The 25,406-nt window shown below is 38.1% G+C and overlaps 1 protein-coding gene across 2 annotated transcripts in view; it reads left to right on the forward strand.

Annotated features, from left to right (window-relative positions):
- Positions 1 to 25,406, forward strand: part of FARSB (phenylalanyl-tRNA synthetase subunit beta) — a 78,501-nt gene that overhangs the window by 23,898 nt on the left and 29,197 nt on the right. For both annotated transcript variants that reach the window (XM_027873861.1, XM_027873862.1), the window contains exons 8-15: positions 7,257 to 7,327; positions 9,301 to 9,362; positions 9,456 to 9,507; positions 13,053 to 13,114; positions 13,375 to 13,582; positions 14,010 to 14,090; positions 15,991 to 16,083; positions 17,407 to 17,524. In XM_027873861.1, coding sequence (XP_027729662.1) covers positions 7,257 to 7,327; positions 9,301 to 9,362; positions 9,456 to 9,507; positions 13,053 to 13,114; positions 13,375 to 13,582; positions 14,010 to 14,090; positions 15,991 to 16,083; positions 17,407 to 17,524 — 747 coding nt within the window. The remainder of the gene's footprint in view (positions 1 to 7,256; positions 7,328 to 9,300; positions 9,363 to 9,455; positions 9,508 to 13,052; positions 13,115 to 13,374; positions 13,583 to 14,009; positions 14,091 to 15,990; positions 16,084 to 17,406; positions 17,525 to 25,406) is intronic.

Consider the following 25,406-nt stretch of genomic DNA (forward strand, 5'->3'; position numbering starts at 1 on the left):
AGAACTGTTAGGGAAAGGCCTCCAAAATTTCTTAAATTACCCATCCTTCTACCATTTTCACAAGAATTCTAGTATCTGTTCTCTTCCCTTTTCTGGTTGTTTGTTTTTTTAATCCTTCACAAATGTAGCTTATAAATATATTTGATATTTTTGTTACTAAGGTTTGTTATAACCTGTTTTTTCTTTACTGAAATTTTTCAGTTTAACAAGATTTGGTAAGGTGTGAGGAAGTGACTTGGAGGCTGGGTGTGGTGACACACACTTGTAGTCTCTGCTTCTTGGGAGTCTGAGGCTTGTGGCTCACTTGAGTTCAGGATCTCTGAGCTGCAGGAAGGCTGAGTTCTTCAGGTATCCACACCAAGTTCAACCCCAGAATGGTGAATCTCCAGAAGTAGGAAGGGGGGGGTCGCTAGACTGCCCAAGGAAACGTGACCTGGCCCAGGAGGACCAAGCTGCCATCAGTGGTGGTGTCAGCCAGTGCTGCACTTCCAGGCTGGGCAAGATTGGGAGACCCACTAACTAGGGTTAGGAGAGAGGGGAAGCTTTCCAGCAGTAGGTAGAATGGAGGAGAAAACGCCCTTGGGACATCATCTAAATAGGAAAGGCTAACTTACTAGGCCTCTTCCTGACTTAATAAATCATTCTAATACCTGCTTTAAGAATAGGGAGTCTTTAAAGCACAGAAAGGACCAGCTTTTTCCTCCCAAATAATGATAACTGGGAGAGTGATTTTTTTATAATTACTATTGATCAAAAAGTATCCCCACTCATCATCAAAAATAGTTTCTAATAATAGTAAAAATAATATGTGTGTATTATATTATACACACACACACATCTATTTTAAATAGGGATAGTGTTAGGGCCTGGAGCTGTAATTTCACTGATAGAGGGAACTCCTGGTTAACGATTCAGGCCAGCACCTTCTCTGCAGCTTAGAGTCTTTGAATTGCATAGGGTACAGACAGTTTGTATCAGAAGCAGGACTTGAACCCAGGTCTGCCTGGTGTTGAGGACAGCTCCTTATTTACTGCTAGCTGGCTTAGTGGATAGAGTGCCAGGAGGACCTGAATTAAAATGTAGCCTCAGACACTTCCTAGGTGTGTGACCCTGGGCAAGTCTAACCTCTGTTTACCTCATTTTCCTCATCTGTAAAATGAGGACAATAGTAGCACCCACCTCCCAGGGCTGCTGTGAGGACCAAATGAGACAATGATTGTAAAGCACCAAGCACAGTGCCCGGCACAGTGTAGGTGTTACGTAAATATTAGTAGTAGTTGTTGTTGTTGCTATTATTACTGAATTGTATTATTTCTCTGCTTTAAAAAATGTTTTATTGAAGTTTTCACATTGTAGTCATTTTCAGATGTTACTTCCCCAACGTATCCAATAAGCTTTTTTTTGTAACAAAGAAAAACAAAATTTAAGTCAAGCCAACTAACACAAAGCATTTGACCATCTGAAAGTGTAGGCAGCATTCCATACCTGCAGTGCCCCACTTCTCCAGCTAAAGGAGGGAGGTGCATTTCTTCAATAGTAAAAAAAAAATAAAAATCAGTTGCCTTGCATAATCATGAAATTTGAGCTTAGTTTGATTCTTACTAATATTGAGTAACTAAACATTGAGTGATCAGACTCTGGCTCAGAAGAGATTGCAATGTAATGTGAAATGACTGAGCTTGGCTGGATTTCTTCTTTTTCCTTCTTTCTAATGTTAAACAGCTGAACTGAATTTCACTAAGCATTATACGTATTTTAATTTTCTTTCCTGATGTTCAACACCTGTTCTAAATTTGAGGGTGATGTCAGTTATTATCTCCTACTCTTTTGGTGATGTTCTCAGTTCAGATTGTTCTTTCTGTAAATATTTGGGTTGTTTGCAGTTTGAGTAGAATTCAAAAGTCTAAAAGGAAATTTCTTTTACTTGGCAAACTTAACCAGATTCCAAGGCAGAATTAAACTTCACACAGTTCTTGAAGCAAACTCCCAACTATCCATTCTGGATTGCTCTGGGAAGGATTTTTATTGTCTTGAAATTTTATAGTGTGGTACTTCTCACACTTTATTCAGATTGAGGACTGCCTTTTGCCTCTTATTTTAGGCATATTTCATCTTTTAATTTAAAATATGAGGATTTGTACAGACTTAAAGGGAGTGAGCTAAAAATTCCAGCAAAGTAGTGTGTAGGACAAAGAACTTCCAGTCTAAGGAAGAGGAAGAGAATCATCCTGCATGTCAGTCAAGGAGAGGAGGTGTCAGAGGCCACAGCACCTGCTGGCTCTGGACTGAAAGAGCAGGAGATCCCACTGCCATCTGTTCTGAGAGCATCACAACTTTCAGGGAATGAACTTCAGGACAGGCAGTTGAGTCAGGCAAGGAGCATTTAGTAAGCACCTACTGTATGCACAGTGAGAAGACTAAGATAATGAGTCTGGGTTGTATTCACTGGCATTCTCCTCCATGCTCTGCCTGGGTCCCTCTGTCCTCTCTATCCTTGCCAAAGCGTACTCAGTGTTAATGTTTTGACATTTCAGTGGTGCCTTAGTTGTGTGTTATATCTGGCTTCATGTCAGATGACTGAAGCATGCCTGTGGCAATAAATGTTCTTGATACATGCCCTTGGTGTGGAATGTGAGTGATCAGGAGAGACACCGTATAAAGTGAGAGGATTAGAACAGATGATTTCCAAAGTCCCGTTTAGCTCTGACATTCAATGATGTTATAACTAATCGTTTAATACAGATTTTCTTGTAGCGAAATGGCTTAACTTCTCTCTGGTGGTCCTGTCTAATATTTTAAATTAGATCCTTTGAACCTATTAACTTATCCATTATTGTAAGATTTATTTAGAAAGTAATTCAGTTCATTATTTGCTGGTTTCCTTAAAAACTTTTTGTCTTGATTTGTTCCATACTTTCTCTAGCCCATTTCCTCCCATTTTTTTTTTTTAAATTCTCCTTTCTAGTTTAATGTTCTTGAGGGCCAAAATACTACAGTTGGTGAGGAAACTTAATAGTTTCTGAGCACCATCACTTCCAGTGAGCAGATCCTAAGTCCATTTTGTATTCCTTTTAAGGAGAAATTTTCATTCTTCATTGGCATAGCCTTTGAGAACCCAGGGAGAGGTGGGGTCAGAGACCATGCCACCTGTTGGCTTTGGACCGAAAGAACAGAAGGTCTAATCATTGTCTGTTCTGAGAACATCGTGGCTTCCAGGGAATGAACTTCAGGACAGGCAGGCAAATCAGGCAAGGAGTACACCTACTATGTACAGTGAGAAGATTGATAAAGTGAGTCTGGGTAGGGTTCCCCTTCCCCCAGTCCAAAACCCAGGCTCCACCCCCCCCAAAAAAAGAAACAACACTTCTCTTTGTCATCTAAGAAGCAACCCTGAGTAACCATCAGTGAGTGAGTCCTCTCATGAAGAGCTACATTCAGAGCCTTCAGATTGCCTAGCATAAGGAAAAGAAGCCCCGGCTGGTGATTTCTCTAAAATGTCAGTTGTTAAATGCAAAAGGGGATAATTTTGGGGTAAACCATATGACACAGAAGAAAAGCTAGAGGTCAGTAATAATTAGGAGTGACCGTAGGGCTTGGGAGGCACCAGTGGGTAAAGGTCTTTGAAGTTTTCGGAGGGATAGGAGAAAGAGCAATTTGGTTAATTTCTACCCTTCCCACTGACAACAAAAATTTGTTGTTTGTAGATTAAAAGACCTTAGATTTCTTCCCTGAAGAGCTCAATAACTTCAAACTTTATGGTCTGCAGCACTGTTTCCACAACACTCCATTTACATATCAGTGGCTCTTTAGGGCCTCCCTGTACCCTAGAAAGGGGACCTCAGCCATGGGACAGCTCTTTATTGCTAGGCCATTACAGACACCCTGAAGAAGGAGGGTTAGTGTGTGGAAATGTTTTCAAGATCTTCTTTTTTTAAATTTTTTATTAATTTATTTTGATTTATCAACAATCACTTCCATATGCTTTTGAGCTTAAAATTTTTCTCCCCTTTCCTCCCCACCACTCTCCCCAAGATGGCGCACAATCTGACATAGGCTATACATATACATTCCTATTAAACATATTTTCACAAAAGTGATGTTGTAAGTAAGAATTAGAACCAATAGGAGGAACTATCAGAAAGAGGAAACAAAACTCAACAGAAGACAAAAAAATAGCAAATAGCATGCTTTGATCTGCATTCAAATTCCATAGTTCTTTCTTTGGATGTGGATAGCATTTTCCATCATGAGGCCTGTGGAGATGTCTTAGATTCTTGTATTGCTGGGAAGGGGTAAGTTTATCAATATTAGTCATTGTCCAGCGTGGCTGTTATTGTGTCCAATGTTCTCTTGGTTCTGCTCACTTCACTCAGCATCAGACCATACAGGTCTTTCCAGGTTTTTCTGAAGTCAGCCTGTTCATCATTTCTTATAGCACAATAGTATTCCATTACATTCATACCACAACTTGCTCAGCCATTCCCCAATTGATGGACATCCTCTCAGTTTCCAATTCTTTGCCACCACAAAAAGAGCTGCTATGAATATTTTTGTACATGTGGGTCCCTTTCCCATTTGTATGATCTCTTTGGGATATAGCCCTAGAAGTGTTATTGCTGGGTCAAAGGGTATGCACATTTTTATAGCCCTTTGGGTATAGTTCCAAATTGCTCTCCAGAATGGTTGGATCATTTCACAACTCCACCAATAATGCATTAGTGTTCTGATTTTCCCACATCTTCTCCACCATTTATCATTTTCTTGTTTTGTTATCTTGGCCTATCTGATAGATGTGATATTGTACCTCAGAGTTGTTTGATTTGCATTTCTCTAATCAATAGTGATTTAGAGCATTTTTTCATATGACTACAGATGGCTTTAATTTCTTCATCTGAGAACTGCCTGTTCATATCTTTTGACCATTTATCAATTGGGGAATGACTTGTATTCTTATAAATTTGACTTAATTCTGATTATGTTTTAGAAATGAGGCCCTTTTCAGAGAGACTGGTTGTAAAAATTCTTTCCCAATTTTCTACCTTCCTCCTAATCTTGGTTGCATTGGTTTTGTTTGTGCAAAAACTTTTCGATTCAGTGTAATCAAAGTTATCCATTTTGTATTTCGTAATGTTCTGTACCTCCTGTTTGGTCATGAATTCTTCTATTCTCCATAGATCTGATAGGTAAACTATTTCTTGCTCTCCCAGTTTGCCTATAGCATCAGCCTTTATATCTAAATCATGAACCCATTTTGACTTTATTTTGGTATGTGGTGTGAGATTTTGATCAATGCCTAGTTTCTGCCATACTCTTTTCCAGTTTTCCCAGCAGTTTCTGTCAAAGAGTGAGTTCTTATCCCAGAAGCTGGGGTCTTTGGGTTTATCAAACAATAGATTACTATAGTCATCGACTACTGTGTCTTGCATACTTAACCTATTCCACTGATCTACCACTCTGTTTCTTAGCCAGTACCGAGCAGTTTTGATGATTGCTGCTTTATAATACAATTTAAGATTTGGAATGGCTAGGCCACCTTCCCCTGCATTTCTTTTCATTAGTTCTCTTGATATGCTGGGCCTTTTGTTCTTCCAAATGAATCTTGTTATTATTTTTTCTAAGTATAAAATAATTTTTTGGTAGTTTGATTGGTATGGCACTGAATAGGTAAATTAGCTTAGGTAGAATTGTCATTTTTATTATATTAGCTCGGCCTACCCATGAGCAACTGATGTTTTTCCAATTATTTAAATCTGACTTTATTTGTGTGAAAAGTGTTTTGTAATTGTGTTCATATAGTTCCTGGGTTTGTTTTGGGAGGTAGACTTCTAAATATTTTATAATGTCTACAGTGAGTTTAAATGGAATTTCTCTATCTCTTGCTGTTGGGCTTTGTTGGTAATATATGGAAATGCTGATGATTTATGTGTGTTTGTTTTATAGCCTGCAACTTTGCTAAAGTTGTTTATTATTTCAAGTAGTTTTTACTTGAGTCTCTAGGATTTTCTAAGTATATCATCATGTCATCTGCAAAGAGTGATAGCTTTGTTTCTTCTTTGCCTATTCTAATGCCTTCAATGTCTTTTTTTTCTCTTATTGCTAAAGCTAATGTTTCCAGTACGATATTGAACAACAGCAGCACTATTTCCACAACACTCCATTCACGTATCAGTGGCTCTTTAGGACCTCCCTATACCCTAGTAAGGGGACCTCAGCCATGGGACAGCTCTTTATTGCTAGGCTATTACAGACACTCTGAAGAAGGAGGGTTAGTGTGTGGAAATGTTTTCAAGATCTTCCTGCTTGTATTTAATTTCGTGATTTCACCTTATGAAGTCGTTTGTGCTATTTAGGTTATGACAGTAAGACAGAATAGATTTTAGGAAAAAACCCATATATCACACAGGCCCCATACAGGCCTTTCAAACTCCTAACATTAAAGGTGCAGTTTATGCTGTTACTTTGTTTTGTTCTATGTCTAGAATTCTGATAATTCATATATTAAGGAGAATGTAAAGAAAATATTGCCTGTTACTAACAGATTGTAAATTTCTTGTAATTTGGAGTCATAGCTTATGATCAGTGCCCGAGATAATATTCAAATACAGATCCTCAAACTGGCAATTCTGTGCTCATTCCACAAGCCTTTGCTACCTTTCCTCTTCTCTCCCCGGGTTGAAATACAAGCTTCTGAGAGTAGCACCCCATCTATCTTGGTATCCTCAGCTGGTACCATTGTGCCTTGCACATAGTAGGCACAGAAATATCTGTTGAAGTTAATAAAAATAAATAAAAGGCTTAACATACTCTATTTTAGAAAACAAGAAAGTGTACAGTACCTTTTAACGGGATTTTTCGTGAAGAAGGTTACGATTTTAATGACCTGTCACTTAAAGGATTACACCTCAACTAACTGGAAAACTATTCAGTCATTCTAATTAGCTGAAGTTTATTGTATTTGGAAATATTGATTCCCAAATATTGATTGTAAATAGGATTCAGACAGCTTCTTTTGGAAGGGGTTAAGTTGTCTCTCAAAGAAGTGGGCCTCTCCCTATAAAGCCCTCTGTTTTGCAAAGGCCCCAGAATTTAACTGTAGGCTTTGTCTCTGAGCCAGAAGATTCTAGGTTCAAATAAATTTTAATTTCTCTTTTGTTTGACTGTCCATGCAATAAAAAGGCACTCATGTTCTTGTATAATGAAAATTCTTTGTCTTTCTAAAATTGATCTTTTGGAATTTTGTTTTATACTTATTATAGGTGATCATTCAAGAATCACATTAAAAACCAGGAATGTGTTTATTGAATGCACAGGAACTGATCTTACTAAGGTAAATGGAGATTGAATTCTATTTCATGTGCTGTAAGACCTTTATGTTTTTACTTATATTCTTGGACCAAATATTTAAATTTAAAAATAATTAACATTCATGGTAGGCACAGGGAGGTAAGAATAGTCCATTCCTTGGTTGTAGTGCTTCTTTCATATGGGCCAGATCAAATATTTACTAGAAAGGGATGCCTTCTTAAGTGCTTGGTAAATAATTTTGGATTTGCTGTAGACGTAAAGATGACTTCTATAGAAGAATCTGGACTGTTACATGATGGCCTCATTCTTGCCTGTGGTCCCCATTTCACTTGTTTTCCATCCTTCCAGTTCTTTGATTGGATTACTGTGGAGTCTTAATTACTGCATGAGCTCTCCTTCTTAGTTTTTTTTTTTAATTGTGTTGAGTAAGGCAAAAGAAGGAAGCAGACAACTAAGCAAGTTAAGGGAATGTGAATTAATGATTGTGAAGGGAGAGATAATTGGCATTCATAGAAGCCTCGTTGTCCTAGAGACTAGTAAAAAGATATCCCAATTAAAATTCATATTTACCTTTAGAAATACTGTCATAACTCTTAAAGATTTGTTTTCTGCCTTTCAAAAGACCTTAGATAATTTCCTTAAAGGATTAAATAATTTCAAGCTATATTGTCTGCAACACTTTATATAGCATGTATTTCCTAAAACTTTGTATGATTTGCTATATCTTTTATTTGATTTTTAAAATCCTTTTTGAGCTCTTTCAGGAGTTTTTTGGGGGCGTGAGAACAATTCACATTTTTCTTTGAGGCTTTGGATGTAGCAGTTTTGACTTTTGTTGTCTTCTGAGTTTGTATTTTGATCGTCCCTGTCATCATAGTAACTTTCTGTAGTCAGGATCTTTTTTGTTGTTGACTTATTTTTCCAGCCTATTTCTTGACTTTTAACTTTATGTTTAAGTTGGGCTCTGTTCCTGGAGTAGAGGGGGCATTATGTCTATCATCAGGATTTTTGTGAAACTAGCTCTCGGGGTTTATAAACTTTCAGTTCTTCTGAAGTGGTATGATCTAAGGAGAGATGTGTTTACTACTCTTGTGGCCTGTCCTTTGGTCTGTGAGCCACCACAAGTACTCTTTTCCTCCCTGTGCCCAGGGTTCCCGCTCACCTGGGGTTGCACGTTCTGGTGTACTAGTGCTCCTCCTTGCCCTGGAACTGCAACCTCAGCCTGTGACCCAGATCCCCATATGGGCAATGCAACAGAGTCCTGCATCCAGTGCCAGCAAAGGGACCCCCATAACTCCTTCTCACCCCTTTGCCATTTGTGGGCTGAGAGTAGCCCACAAATGTAGCCTCTGCAGCCAGTGATTGAGTGGCTCCCAAAGCCTGCTGCTGGTTTGCTGGGGTGCAGCCTGGGCTTCACTCTCACCCTGGTGGGATAGACCTTTCTTGCCAACCTTCTGTATTGTCTTGGGTTGGAAAATTGTTTCACTCAGACCTTTTGTGGGTCCCGTTGCTCCAGAATTTGTTTTGAGATGTTATTTGAAGTTGTTTGGAGGGAAATTTGGGAGAGTTTGGGCAAGTCCCTGCCTTTTCTCCCCCATCTTGGCTCTGCTACCTGCTTTATGTGATTTGTAGCTTACCAAAGCAATTTGTATTTAAAAAAAAAACCTGTCCTTGTGTTGTAACTATAAAGATAGTTGAAATTTTCTTAGTGTTTTCAGTTGTCTTTGAAGGAAGAATCCAAATAGAGCGTGGATTTGTATCTGCCACAGATACAAAACTGAGACTTTGGTGACTCCAGAATCAGAGAGCACAAAGACAGGAACTGGACGATCACGGCCCATGATCTTGTCTCTCACCTCCATCCTTAGAAAGTACATTGTGAATTCCAGCTCTGGGAAGCTAGAAAGGGGACTGCTGAATGCTGCCCTGTCATTAGTCATTTCCCATCTTAGCTGTGGAGTACAGATGGTCACAATGGTGTTCTTCTTTCTCCAGGCAAAAATAGTCCTTGATGTCATCGTCACAATGTTCAGTGAATATTGTGAAAAGCAGTTTACGTAAGTAGAACAAGTACTGTCACACAAATTACTGCAGGCTTTCCTATTGTGAATGGCTGAACTAAGAAATCAGCTGGTGGTTTTCTCTTTCAGGGTTGAAGCTGCTGAAGTAATTTATCCTGATGGGAAATCCTATACATATCCAGTAAGTATTAATAATAACAACAATAGTAACAGCTAACGTTCTGCAGCGTTTGAAGGTTTGCCAACTGCCTTATAAATATTGTCTTATTTGATCCGCACAATAATCCTGGGAGGTAGGTGCTATTATTATTTCCATTTTACAGATAAAGAAACTGAGGCAAAGGTGAAGTGACCCACCTAGGATCACACGGTTTGTGTCTGAGGCCAGATTGGAACTCAGATCTTCCTGACTCCAAGGCTAGTGCTCTATCCAATGCATTACTTCATTGACTGGGAAGAAGAACCCTTGTGTAGGGAAAAGGCTCTGAAAAGCACAGCGTGCATAACCTCTTTGACTTAACTTTTTAACTGGGTAATTTGCAGTTCCACCTCTGGCAAGGATACACACTCAACACCCCAGACTTAATTAATCTTGTTCAGTCATCTGAAATCAGAAGTTGCTAAAGGCCATTGCTGCAACTAATAAATCATTTCAAATGTATCATCAGGCCTAATTCAGTAGTTAGTGCAGCTGTGGTAGGGGTCTAAAATCTCAATAAAAAGTCCACGCCTCTAAGTCCCCAGGGTAACTTAGTGTGACCAGTGCAGCAGGTGACACTGTTGAGACTGTTTGGGGTGATAATTCTGGCTTAGTAAGGATGTTACCACATTGGTTTTTGTCCCTGTTCAGTCAGACCCTTACTAGCAGCTAGTGAGGAGAACCCGAGAGCCTGGAAGGCCACTCTTAGTCTTCACACCCACCATTTTAATGGTGTAGAATCTGTAAACAGAAGCCAGAACTCCTGCCTCCTGAGTGAAGTAGGGTTCACTATCAGGAATGGTACTGTTCATAACAATATAAAGATAGAATATTTGTGTAACTACAGAAGTGGTGGAAGTCAGTCATGGTTGGGGGATTCTTAACCCTGTTGTAGTAAATTCTTGGTTTGAATGAGAAAATGACTAGCAATAGCCTAGTTAGGTTACTTCAAGGGGTGGAAGTTACAAAGAAGTAAATGCTAGCTTTATATAAGTAAACTTTATGTTTAGCTTAATATGAGGAACTTCCTCACTTAGAGCTGACATCACTGGAGGCCTCCATTTGTCAGGAATGTTATAGAAAGGATTCTTGTGACAGGGTTGAACTAGATGATTTCTGAAAGTCCTTTCAACTCTGAAATTCTTTGGGATCATAGTTTTGGTACAGAAGAATTGTCTTTAAAAAAACGCAACAGCATGCTGTTTAACCTAAGCAATAGGTTTTTTAAAAATCTTTGTAGTATTCAGATGTTAATACAAATGTGGTGTTAAACATTCAGGAGGGGGTAGAGAAATACATTTTAAAATTTGGTTCATTTTTTTCTTACATATTGTTATTCATTTTGAGATGGTTAAAAAGGTCCCTTAGGTCTAAATCAATATTCTTATACAAGTGAAATAGTATGATTTTTTCCAAATGCTATGTAGTTTTTAAAGACAATTATTTTTAAAATGTGTTTGTGATGCTAGGAGTGTGTAGAGAGAAACCTCTTCTGTAGAAGAAGTAGAATCTTAGTAAGTTATTTAGTCCATTGCTCCACTTTGAAGCAAGACTTTGAAATGTAAGGATGTAGCATAGCTTATATTCGTATAAAGCTTTTATGTTTATATATGTCAGTGACAATTAGAAATTTGAAAGGAATTCAGAAATTGATCAAGGGTATGCCATTTTATATGATTAAGATGCCCAAAGTAGATGGAAAAACGTAAGCTTTTAGATCTCCCTCTTTCTGGAGCATATCCTTTCCTTTCTCAGCAGAGATGTGCTATTTAGTGCATTGTTACTGCCAGAATTCTCCTCTACAGCTGCACACTGGCGGTACCCGCCAGAGCGTGCTGAGAGTCATGGCATTAGTGTGATAGAATGCCCAGCCTCTCCGATAGTACCAGAGGAGTGTTTTGTAGCTCTGCTCTGGGAGACAAGTCTAATGGAGTTCCTGGGTTGGAAGGAAAAGCATCCCTTTAGGACAGGGGTTCTTACTCTTTTGTGTCATGAACTGCTTTGGAATTCTGGGGAAGGAAGGTTATCTATGGACCCCTGCTGAGAAGAATGTTTTTAAATGCATAAAATCACATAGGAAGGATTGTAGAGGAAGCCAATTAAATTGAGATAGTTATCAAACTATTTTTAAAAATTGACAGACCCCAAGTTAATAAGCTCCACTTTAGACAAGAGGAAAGTACTAAGAACAGAGCCTTTTAACCCTTTGATGCAGGACACAAGACTGATCCTTCCCAGCGGTACCACAGGGATAGGCAGATGGAGGAGTGAGGGAAGACACAAATAGGTATAATGGGCAAATAGGCCCATTCCACAACTGAAAACTTAAACCCTAATATATGGCAAAAGTCTTACTGTTTTAGGTAAAAATGTGCTTACTAAGCATTTTTAAAAGAAAATTCTTTAAGTAAACTAGAGTGACTTAAGACAACGTATTGGCTTTTTAAATTGAATAGCAGTGTGCGTAGGGAAGAAGAAGGGATAAGCATTTATTAAGCATCTTCTATGTGCTAGGCACTGTGCTGAACACTTTACCAGTATTATCTCGTTTGATCCTAACAACAACCCTGCCAGGTGATTATGATCCCCATTTTATAGTAGAGGAAACTGAGACAGAAAGAAATTAAATGACTTACACAGGGTTGAATAGCTAGTAAGTGTCTGAAACCTGATTTAAACTCCATTCTTCCTGACTCCAGATCCAGTGCTCTATCCAGTGTGCCACCTACCTGCCTCTGAAGTGAAAGAGTGCCCAACTTGTAGTCAAAGTCCTGGATTTGAAAACTTCTTCAAACAGTTACCATCTGTGTGACCATTAGCCTCTCAGAACCTCAGTTTTTCCCCTCTGTAAAATGGGGACAGTATATAATATTTGTACAACCTTTCTCAAAGGATTATTGTAAGGAAAGAACTTTATAATCCTTGAAGAGTTATGTAAATGTGTGAGTTTTTATTCCCTAGTGTTTAACACACTTTTAATATTCTGCTACCACATTTCATTCTTTGGTTTTTGATTTTCTTACATCTATGATCATTGGCTAGTAGGCCATCTAAATTTGAGAAGAATTCTGGGACTACTATAAAAATAATGTTATCTTTAAGTGTGGTTTTCTTTTCACCATAATTTGACCTGTCAGGTCAGGCTTGCCAAAATCTCAAGCCCAGTTCAAAAACTCAGGAGGTGATATAATGTACCAGTGCTTTGCTTTTGGAAAGACTGGTTAAGTCTTCAGAAAACATTGTTCAGTGTTTTATTCCTTATTCAGAGGTTTGCTTAAGGGAATCTTTGTAATATACATTCATAAATCTGTCTGTCAAGGAATCTTTTAAAAATTAGTTTTTTCATATAAAGTATAATGTTCTGAAATACTGAACTAATCCTAGTTCATCTGCCTTTTAAAAAAAATCTATCTAAGATGGTGATGAAATTTTTTAAAAATGGGATTAGGAAGCTTTTAAATCTATATCCTAATGTAGAATGATTTAATATTCTTGTATGTTTTATAAAATCTTTTCCTTCTCCATAGGAATTAGCTTACCGAAAGGAGATGGTAAAAGCTGATTTAATTAACAAGCAAATTGGAATCAGGTATGCTATGGAAAACTCATTCATATTCATTTTAAAGATATACAGGAATGAGGAGCAAATTATATTTTATCTTATCTCAAGGAATGTTTGGAAAGGCTTTTCAATCCATCTGGAATTAAGATGGCAATATAATACAAAATATTATATCTCTCATTTTAAAATAAATTCATAAGGAAGCTTGTCATGTAGTTACAATTTTTTTTTTCAAAATGTAATAATGCTTCAAAAAATGTAATGAAATTTTCATTTTCCCATTTCAGTGAAACTCCAGCAAATCTTGCAAAGCTTCTGACCAGGATGTATTTAAAGTCAGAAGTCATAGGGGATGGGAACCAGATAGAGATTGAAATCCCTCCAACCAGAGCTGACATTATCCATGCCTGTGATATTGTAGAAGATGCAGCTATTGCTTATGGTTATAACAACATTCAGATGACTATACCGAAAACGTACACCGTAGCTAATCAAGTAAGATTGCACCCTTAAATAAACACCCCTTATTGTTAGTAACTGACTATTGAATGCCAGGAGGGCTTTGGGAAAAACAGAGCATAAGAATTAAACAATATTTTGACATGCTTTGCTATGAGAGGCATTTGCAGTGGATAGGATACAAAACAGATGCCCAGCTGATTAGAGCAAGTTGGAGACCTATGGTGGCTAGTTTTTTGAAAAAAGACAGGTTTCAGGCTTGGAGCCCTAGCTGACTCTCTAATGGGGAAATTTGTTTTCTCAAGTTGGGTCCAAAGACAGACACTGTGTGTGTTTGTGTGTGAGTGTTAGTATGCTCATCAGTGAAGGAAAGAAGCTTTACCTTCACAATAATGTGCCCTTTCCTGAGAAAAATGGGAACTTTTTTAAGGTTAAGTAGTACGAATATGATTTTGTCTTGCAGTTACCTCTGAATAAGCTTACAGAACTCCTGAGGCATGACCTGGCAGCAGCGGGATTCACCGAGGCTCTTACCTTTGCTTTGGTACGTCTTACCGGCTAGCATTTTCTGATTGATGCCTTACTTTAATTTTTGAACGTTAAACATACATTTCATTATTTTATCATAATGTAATACAAATATTAAGAAATTTACAGTACTCTTGGCAAGTCGGCATTTGCCGATGCTACTAGCAACACCTCTCTGCATGAACTGCTGTTGTTTGTGGAATGTAGATGTGGATGCTTGCTTTGATTCCCTGCTACAGGTAGAAAAGGCTGAAGCAAAGTACTTGAACTAGCATCTCATGTGTTAAACTCTAGCATTCTGCAGTGCTATGAAAAGCTCATGGGCTCGTGGTGGGTTTCACAACTGAATTATGTTAGCAGTTTCTAGTCTGGATTTCATTGTGGCAGTGCCCACTAGATGCCGCCCTAGCTACAGACTTGACAGCTGTTCTGCATTATTACCTACTTTCGGGGATTTGTCCTCATCTTCAGACATTTGCTTTGAGTTCAGAAGTTAACATGAAAGGCTTAAACGAGGAAGTGGATTATTTACAGAATTCGACGGAACAGACACATTGACCATTTAAAAATATATCTGTGAATTGCCGTTCCCTGACTTTTCTATAAAGTCTCGCATTTCTGTGTTGCCTGTCCTCTTAGTGTTTGAGTCTTCAGACATGTTACACCCTCACAGAAGTCGAGGGGAGAGGAGCCTAGTCACCTTCCTACATCTAAATCTTTAGTTTGTTCTTTTTAACGATGACATATTACAGTGGCAAATGAGTCATTGAGCTTATGGAGTATGGTAAGAGAACAATTTTTCATTTCAGTTTTTCAGTCCTTAGGTTCCACAGTGTAGCCTGTCCTGGTGTGGGATTCAGTAGGCCGGTATTTACCATTGCTTTTGTCAGTAACAAAGGCCCCAAATGTTGCACTCAGTCGTACATTGTGAATTTGGGTCTTTTCATTGATAACCCTCATTCTGATGGTTATTTAATCTCAATAAATAGATTTCATGAGGATATGTCAATTTCTTTGCCTAAATAAAACAGAGTATCCCACTAAAAGGGACTTCATAAGGCACTGCAGTGAACAATAATCCCCTAGCTCTGTTTATTAGAAATGAGTATATAAGTATAATGCTACAGTCATTTCCAAGTTAAGGCTAGGTTCCCTCCTCTAAAAGGTTAGCATTAATTTTTGCATCAAATATTGCTTACTCCCAGTGATGAATTACTGTTTTTGATGTGTCATTTTCATAGCCTCAGATTGAAACCCCTTTTTTGCGATGGCATTGGGCTTGTCTCACCACTCTTCATGAAGAGGCCACCTGTACATAAAGCAGATATTTAGAGCTGGAAGGGACCGTAGATACCATCTTGTCCGAGCCCCCTCATTTTACAGACGAGGAAACAGGCCATAGAGTTTAAATGACTTGTCCAAAGTCACATAGCTAGGAAGTGGCAGATCCTAGATTTGAACACAGATGCTCTGATGCCAAATCTCGCCTAGTTTGCGCTATCGTGCTGCCTCTCTACTAGGTGATCTATGTTGAGTGACCATGATAGTGCTCTGAAAACATTACTATAGGAGTTCGTAGAAAGGAGGAGAGGAAATGAGAATGGAAAAGCAGGTTACGGCTAGATCATGGAGGGCTTGAGTACAGCATCTGTCAGCATCTCCAGAATGTATTCTGTTTGGTTTCATATGGTGGCAAGGAACTATAAGCACCATAGCAGTAGTAACTGATAAATAGCATCTGCTCCAGACTGTTTTTATGGATACAGAGAGACTGTTTTTAGCACACTGACTTGAACATAGAATAAAGATGCCTTACTTAGGAGAAGATAGTCAGGTGACTTATGGAGAATTACACAATCTTTATTTTAAGTTTAGCCATTTCTATGGTAATCTGTTCTAAATGTGTTTTTTCTCAGTGCTCACAAGAGGATATTGCTGATAAACTTGGCATGGATATTTCTGCAACGAAGGCAGTTCACATAGCCAACCCCAAGACAGCAGAATTTCAGGTAAGAATTTTGGTGGCTAAGCACCTTCCTGAATTCCGTGAGGCTAGTGGTTAGTATGTACACTAATAAAAAGAGAGAGTGTAACATACCCTGTATGATATTCTTTTACTTGAAATGAATTAGGATGCCATCCCAATTCTTTTCCTAAAAGACTGAAACCATCTTGTTACCCTCTTAGGGTTACCAAAGCTTAGTTTGTGTCACCGTATAAATCGTCTGAGTGTAAATAACATTTGAAGATAAAATAATACAAACCCTCCGTAATTTATAAAACTCTGACTTTTGAATAACCTATAGTTAGGGAGCCTGGTACCTGAGTCTCTGTCTCCAATTCCACGGGTGCAATTGCCTTTTATTTCACATTTGACTAAGGTTCGAATGGCCGAGAGAAGTGCCTTTGTTTTGAGGAGATGTTTGAGGTTATGAAAGATACGTTTTCTTAATGCAGGTATGGACATATGGAGAGCTACCAAATTAGTGAAGCCCAAACATACTCCTATAGATTCCATGATTCCTATTCTTGCTGAGGCGAGAGGTGTTTGCATTACTCTACTCAGAATACATTTTTCCAACAAACCTATTATAAGTGGTGGTTTACGTAGCTATAATACTAACGGTTGCCCTAATACTTACAAGTCCCCTCCTTCCTTTAAAAATAGCTGTTTAACATAGCACTTGCAACTGATAGCATATTTAGCTTTTGGTTCTTATAATTTACAATTTCTTAGCAAAAAGGAAAATTCTGTATCTTAATATCACTCCTCTGGAAACCCGACTGGCCACTGTATTTAACTTAAGTTCTTTTGTCTGCATTTGGTTATTGTGGTCATTAAATATATTATTCTTTCAGCTCTGCTTTCTTTACTTTAAATTCATATGGATCTTCCCACGTTTCTCTGAATTGTTCATGTTTGTCTTATTCTTTTGACACAGTAATATTCCATTACATTCATATACCACAGTTTATGTAGCCATTCCCTAGTTGATGGGCATCTACTTTGTTTCCAGTTCTTTGCTACCACAAAAAGTGCTGTTATGAAAGTTTGTCTATATATGGGACCTTTCTGTCTTTGACTTTAGGACATATTCTAAGCAGTGGAATCAGATCAATTTTTAATGTGGTTTTGTTTTCAGCAGGAACCCTGTTTTTTTTTCTTATACATAATATCCTGGTAACAGTTGTTTTAAAACTATAGTGTTGCTGGAGAGTGCACTTAAAATTTGAGCGATAATACACTAAAATGAATAATAAAATAAGAGTGAGGGGAAATGGTACTTTTTGAAGTTAAGTTTCACAGGTATCGATTTATGCTTGACCTGCAGGTAGCACGTACAACTCTTCTTCCTGGGCTCCTGAAGACAGTTGTTGCTAATAGGAAGATGCCCCTACCACTGAAACTGTTTGAAATTTCTGACATTGTATTAAAGGATTCCAGCAGAGGTAAGAACTTTTTTTGACACTGATTCTTCTAGACAACTTGCAAGAAAAAAAAGTAATAATACTAGAAAAGTTGGCCTATTAAAATCTTAACCTAAGGAGTTCTTAACCTGGGGTCTATGAATTTTCTTATTAAATATTTTGAAAGCTGTATGTAAATATAATTGGTTTCTTTTGAATCTTATATATTTTATTTTCTGTATCTAAAACCATTATTCTGAGAAGGGGTCCGTCCACAGAATTCACTAGACTGCCAAAGGGGTCCATGAAACAAAAAAAGTTAAGAATCCCTGTTCTAGGACATTTAACATTTTCTCTTATATTCCATGGTTATATTCATATTCTTTTTGCTTGTAATACTTGTCATTCTCACTCAGAAATGGAAACAATAATTGCATTCACAGTGAGTGTGTGTGTTGTATCAAGTTTTGCTTATTTGTGCATGGTCTGGTAATTATGAGGGCAAAGATTGTCACTTGGTACTTTGTGTGACATTTGACTCACTGTGGGTGCTTAATAAATATATAGTATGTTTAGTAGGTACCTGTACCAAGTTGCTAGTGAAATCTATTCCAGACAGATGCCCCTGGGCACTCTTTGGTGGGGTGAGTCAGAAAGTGATTGTTTCAAGCTGTATACGCAGCTATCCCTCAGTATACAGTGCCTTCAAATGATGAAGCTACTGCCAGTGTTTCCTAGGATCCCTGGAACTAACAACTTAAATCCCAGTATTGTTTAATCGGCCATTCATCCTTTCAGACTCTTTGGGGAGTGTGTGTGTGTGTGTGTGTGTGTTAGAAAAGCTTGGAGAAAGACATCTTTTTTTTTCCCCAGTATCATCCTAAAACATTTATTTGACATCACTTGTGTCCAGTTGAAGAGATCCAAACCTGAATGTTGTACATCTCCAGGAATAGTTGCTCATTATTATAATCAGTAATGTTATCTGTAGGTAGAATATACATGGCAGGTTTTCTGTATTGAGCAGGCTTACTGTTAGAAATTTAAAAAGATTAGCTAAAGAAGAAATCTTATTTGATCCTAGAGCCAATAGGGAGCCCTCAGAAGTGGGGAACTTTTGACCTCAAGGCCACAGGTGGCCCTCTTGGTCCTCAGGTGCAGTCCTTGTGTTTGGTCCATGTTTTTGAATTCAGTCAAATGACCACACTTGAGGAGCAGAGGGCCACATGTGGCCTCGAGGCCACAGGTTCCCCACCCTTGTAGACTTGACTGAGCAGAGGAATGCTTGTCAGAACTACTCTTTAAGTAAACTACTCTGAGGAATGCTTGTCAGAACTACTCTTTAAGTAAACTATTCTGGCAAGTTGGAGGGAGAATGGCTTAACCAGTTGGGAAACTTTTGCAGCAGTCCTGAGGAAGTGAGAATAGTAACTGTGTTAGAGAGAAGGTAACGTGCTTTAGATGTGTAAAGTTAGAAACAGCAAACTGATTGATCTTTAGAGTGAGAGAGAGTAATGATTCAAAGATGGCCTTGAGGTTGTAGAGCCTGGGTAACCAGAAGGATAGTTTGTCCTCAGCAATAATAGGGACATTTGGAAGAGAGGCAAGGTTAGGGGTAAGGTAACATCATGAGACATCCCATCGGTAAGCTTGTCTTTTATCAGTCTGCCTTCCAAAATACGTCTTGCCAAGGGTGATATGAACAATGAATTGCATACATTGGGCTAGGAGTAGAATTTAGGTTCCAGGCTTGACTAAACTAATGACCTGGGGAAAGTTGTCAATTTCTTTAATTCTCAGGCTCTATATAAGATGAAGATAAGAATCTTTGCCCTACTTATCTCATAATATTATTGGGAGGATAGAAAGTGAATGGACATGAATGCATTTAGAAACATAGAAAGCACCCTACAAATTCAAGGTGCTATTACTTAATGTTAGGTTGTTTGCTGAGTCTCAAGAATAAGCCAGCCTAACATGGAAGACCTGCCATGTATATACTACCTATAGATAATGTTATTTTTTATAATTTATCCCATTCTTGGACATTCTTGCTTATTCTGTGTAACTTATTCCTTGCCTCCCAATGTAAATGGGAGAGGCAGGGCTCTTACTAGTCACTGTGCCAGGACACAGAACTTGCCCTCTGAGGGCACCTTCAGTTGGTCTAGGTGATAAGCAGTAGCTATTCTGGAAGAGGGAGGGGATTTTTCCAGTGATACCTGCTACTTTGGCTGCCTGGGTATTGTTAGGTTCTAACCTCCCTGGAGAACTATGGCCCGGCCAAAGTAAGTTTGGATCTTGCAATGGCAGAGGGGAAGGGTTTGAATGGGAACTGGAAGATAAGGAAAAGTATGATTGTGTTGGAGACAAGCCCCATGATTGCCTGTATCGGGGCTCAAGGGAATGGTTATACATCCCTTAGGACCAAGCCATTACTGACCAGGGGCCTATAGCTCCATTTTGAAGATCACTGATGTAGATAATTGAAAATTAACTCTATTCTCAGTGTAGATTTTCCTATTAAGCCTGATTTTATTCATTGATGAATATTCACATCAATGGACTTTGTTAGAATCATTCTCTCCTAAGTCCTAGAAGTTGAAGTTTGGTATTTTTTTGTCTAGAAATACAAAAATATATCATAATTAAGTCCATTTGCATACACGTCTCAGACCTACCATAGAATTTCCTCTTTTTTTCCTTTCACTTTGTAGAAGAGAATTAAAAGCACTTAAGTAGTTAAGAAAATAGGTGGAGTGCCTTTTTGAGTGATTCCCTCCTTTTTTCCAAGTGAACTCAGCATGTTTGTTTTTATGTTTTTACTAACAAAGGCACCAATTTCTCAGGCCAATGGTCATACTTATTTTATTTGTCTTTTCCCCCACCAATTGATGAGATAAAAATAAAGTCCAAATCATCAGTAGACAAATGAGAAAGCAGCTTGCCATTCAAGATGGAAACCTCTTTAAAAAGAGAGAGAAATAAAAATATTTTTTCCAGGAAGTTAAATAGCCAGCCTACTCATTTGATGTTTAAAGCAAGGAATGGGAGTGTGGGGAATGTCTAGAAGATTGAGGGATCATTTATTGATAAGTTGGAGAATTATTTTGTGAGAGCCGAAAAAATTGAGGCTTCTATCAAAAAATGCGTCTTTCTAAATGGAAGTAGATCTGCAACTCCACAATTAATTTCAGCAAGCTCTTATTGACTGTGTATAATACAAATTGTTATGGGTGCATGTGCTGTTGCTTGTTTCATATATTTAAGGTTTTAATGGAGTTCTTTGAGAGGCTCTGTCAGAAGCTTAGGTGAATCTTTTTGCTTTACTGCTTGATATGCTAGATCAGTAGTGACTAATTGAGTATGGTCTAAGTGTAAACCACATGCTGTGTCCCTCCATCTCAGATTTGCCGCACCATCATTCTACATTAGGGCGTTGCTTGAAGTCTGACACTTCACTCATAAAGAGAACTGACTAATCCAATATATGATTAGGTTCTAATTAGTTTCAGTCTCCTTTACCATATGTAAAATTGCGCAGAAGAATAAAAGTAGCTCCTTTTTTTGTTGTTGCTAAATCAAATTCTACTTGCTTTTATTAACATTTTGAAAATAATTTTTAGGTTTGTAGGAGGAGAAAGCAAGGGAAAAAACTCAGACTTTATAATACTTCTGTTTGGCTTTTTAAGCCCATTGTAAGCTGGCCCCTTCCTACCTTTCCAATTTTCTTCTCCTGGCTCCCCTCCATATGCTCTGTGGTCCATTGAGGCTGGCCTTATTGCTGTTTCTGAAACATGTCGCTCCATATCCCACCTCTGGGCGTTTTTCACCGGCCTGACTCATGGATTCTCTCCCTTCTCATCGGTCTCTCAGCTTCCTTCAGGTCTCAGCTAAAATCCACCTTCTGCAAGAAACTCTTCCTATTTCCCTTAATGCTGGTGTCTTGTTTGTGCATAGATATTTGCATGTAGTTTCCCCCATTGGACTATAAGTTCCTTGCAAAATGGGAATGTTTTTGTCTTCATTTTTATCTCAGTTGCTTAGTGCAATGTCTGCCACATAGTAAATACTAAAATTCTTGCTGATGACTTGAAAAAGGTGACTGAGAGAACATTTACAGTTACAGATCTCGGTACTACTTTCTCCATCTATATAAGGTTTTTAATGAGAATAATCTCTTTTCACATCAAAGGCATCCTTGGTGAAAGTATATTCCATGGCAGACCACGTCTTTGCTGTAACAAAATTGACTGGAAAATATAGAGAATGCAAGATTACCAGTATCCTTATTTTTAAATTAACCACTACCTTAACATTTCTCTTTCAACAAAGTGTTTTCTATCTATCAATGAAAATTTTTCATGATGTTTTGAAAGATACAACAGAGATAACCTTTAAAATCCCCCTGTGATCATTAACATCAGGAGAGGCATAGAAGAGTGAGGTGTCTGCTCTCCAGAGGTATTTACCGCTCTTGTGGAAGAGGTCCGGCAATGAGTGAAATTTGAAGCATCTCCTATGGGTGGTGAGTTTCTGTAGATGCTCCTGTATTTCAGAAAGCAAGGTGTTGGAATTGCAGATTGCATCAAGCCCCAGAACATTGCTGAGCCCTCTGGAAGAGAAGAGAAGTTAAGTTTCTATTAACTATTCATACTAGGAAAACCAAGAGGATAAAGAATATCTATTGTCCAGACTATGACGTACAGTTACATGGACAACCTATAGAGCTTGTATAAATACATCTTGTATAAAACCGGCAAATAGACAACCAATTGGACCAAGAATTAAAAAGGAGGAAACAAAGGTGGATTGCCTTTGGAAAATTGCAGAAGTCTTTTAATCCAAACTTCTCCCAGAAAGAAAATCCCATATCACTTATATTCTACCAGTGTTATTGTATTGCCAAAGATTTAAAAATGAGTATCAGATGATGACAATGGAGAAAGTGTATGATGGAGGTAAGCAGGCTGCAGCATGTAACAGATAAGGAATTTTGAAGGAGAACCAGATTCACCAATGTCATACAAGAAATGGGCAATTAAAGAATACAGACTGTCCACATGACAAGAGTGTGGGATAACTAGTAGACAGCCCATATGACCCACTGGTAATCTCACGATGTCAGGAAGAAGGAAGTATTTCTGGCTTGTTGAGGGAGAGTGGACTAATTGCGGGGGAGGGGCACACACAAGAGTTGCACATGGCAGGCATGAATGGGCTGTGATCTCTGTTATTGGAGAGAACATATGCACTGATGAGAGCAAAGATCTATTTGATTGTGAAGCTCTAGGCCTCTTCTAACAAGCTAAAATGAACACAGCTAATTTCTGACCATTGATTCTGCTCTTAAATGGTGCCAGTAATTAAACTAGATTTTTAAAATTAAAGAGAAACATGCTTATATTCACAGTTATTGTGGTTTTAAGTCATACTTGGGGATTATCATTGGGATGATTCTCTACTCATCTTATGTTCAGCATTGGCAAGTAAATTCCTTAAAATTTCCCTCATGAAACCCACATCAAACCAATTATTCACTAACACTCTGGAATGATTTTGTACCCACACCTCGCCAGGGAATAGTTTGATATTCTATCAGGGGTTAGCATCTAGGGTATGCTTCTCAAGGGCCACCACTCCCATTTTTGATCCTGGAATTTGTAGTTACCAAGGATAATAACCAAATTGCCTTTGCTGAGGCTGTTGCTATAGCTTTTGGTTTTGCTGTTGTTTTAAACAGTACACATGACTCAAAGGGCTAAGCTGTTTTTTTTCTCCTCCTAATGGGCAGTAACATATATATGGAAACTTTGTTCTTAGACCGAGAGGCTGAATGCAGGCTTTCACTCTGGGGCAAATTTGTCTCCCTTTATAAAATGGGAAAGCCAGCATAGCTTTCACTGTAGCTGACCAAACAGGACCAAACCATGAATTACTAATTGGTTTCATTCTTTGATACATCAGTTTAACCTGTTGGGTATATAAAATACCTAAAACATAAACAAAGTGGTAAGCAAATTACTTAGAGGTTGGGAATGGGAATGTACATTGAAGGGCTTAATTTGTGAATTGCTAAGTAATATGCCAAGAAAAACAAGCAGCTTTTGAAAAGTCAAGCATGACAGCTCTATGCAGACTGGCTTGATGATCTCAGTTTTTTCCTTGGTGGGCAGTAAGACTGCCAACATATCCAAAATCTGACATAAATGGCAAGAGAAAACACTTAACTGGGGTGAAGCTATTTATGTTGAGAGGAAGGAAGACATTTTCTGGCTTTGTAAAATATTGGTTACAGAGATTTATTAGATTTCAAATCCAAGTTGTCCAGTGGTTGTCCCATTGTTGGGTTGGCTTCTCCCCCTCCCCAAAACCTCTGCCCTTAATAGAAAACACCTCAATTTTAAAAGAATACATTTAAAATTTGGATTTTAAATTATATTATTATACTAAATACTCAGCATAGCCCTAAGTTGACTCCCTTTCTTTTTCTATACCTTTGATTATCCTTATTGTTGCTCTCAGACACAGTCACTCTATATCCCTTTTCTCTACCCATATCATTCCTACTAGGTTTCTGGAAAATAGTGCCATGTTTCTAGAACTTGATCCTTTTCCCCAGCCCTCTAAACCGTCTCTCTTCATTTTTAGCTTTTGAATCCTATTCTATTAAAGCTTTTCTCATATAATCAAAGGAATCACAGAATTTTAATGTAGACCTTGAGAGAGACCTGGCAACTGGAAGGATTGTTATTGAATCCACCGTGGTGAGACATAGACTTCTTGACATTGGAAAGACAGCACGAGAAGACTAATTTAAAAAAAGCTACTGTCATTATGAAGAAAAAAATGCTTGTCATGGGCAAGACCACACGTACTGAAGATTGGAAGAAGATAATTTTTACTAAGGAAACTCACTTTTTCTTCTAAGGTTATACCAAAACTGATATCTGAAGTCCAGGTGATCCTCGAAGATCTAGGCATCTTTATCAGATTTTAAGATATCTACCCAAAAAAGTTTGGAGGACTTTTTTTTTTTTTTTTTTTTTTTTACTATCTCTGGTCCTAGAAGTCATGTCTTCGTTGAGGTAATGTTGGATTCTAATAAATATATCAACATACTGAGAAAAAAATTATTCTAGAATTATAGAAATTCTTAGATGGAGATATCATTCTCCAGACAATCTTGCATCATGCCATATGTCACAAAAGGTTATGAAATGTACCTAAAAGATGAAGATAAAAATGCTTCAATGGGTAGGGAACCTAGCTGTTTTAAACACAATTGAGAACCTCATAATAGCATAACAAAGGCTAGACTTGGAAAAGACGACTTTTCATCAGAGATGCAAGTTAATATTCAGTGTGACAAAACTATAGTTGAATGATAAAGAATGAAAAGGACATCTGTCACCATTTTATGAACTCAGTGCCAAATTGTGTAAAACAGCTGATGGTAGAGAAGGGAGGGATAACTGCAAAATAACAGCTTTTAAAGTCCTAAGAATGAGGAAGACTTATCGTACAAGTCAGTAAATGTAGTTATTTTACTTTGCCCCAGGCTAATTCTCCTACCACTGTAGCTTTTTTTGGCCGCCCCATCGTATTGCTGACTTGTGTTGTCCATTTCTTCTCAGTGTACATGGAGATGGAATGCTCTTTGCCCTAATTGTGTACCTAATGTCTCTGCTCTTCTGCTCCTTGTCAGAAGTGCTCACTGATGATATGCATAGAATATAAATAAATTCAGTGGCCCTTTGCTTATGTGTTTAATGTTTTTAATGTATGTAAGCCACCTATTTGTGTGGCTTCTCTTAGATTATAAGCCCCCAGAGAGCAAGTTCCAGGTATATGGTTTTTTTTTTTTTAAATACAGTTTTTTTGTGCAACAAGGGTGTCAAATGCTTTCTGATGATAATGAATT

This window comes from Vombatus ursinus, unplaced genomic scaffold (assembly GCF_900497805.2).
Source record: "Vombatus ursinus unplaced genomic scaffold, bare-nosed wombat genome assembly UNPS02014802.1, whole genome shotgun sequence".
In the NCBI taxonomy this organism is placed as follows: domain Eukaryota; kingdom Metazoa; phylum Chordata; class Mammalia; order Diprotodontia; family Vombatidae; genus Vombatus; species Vombatus ursinus.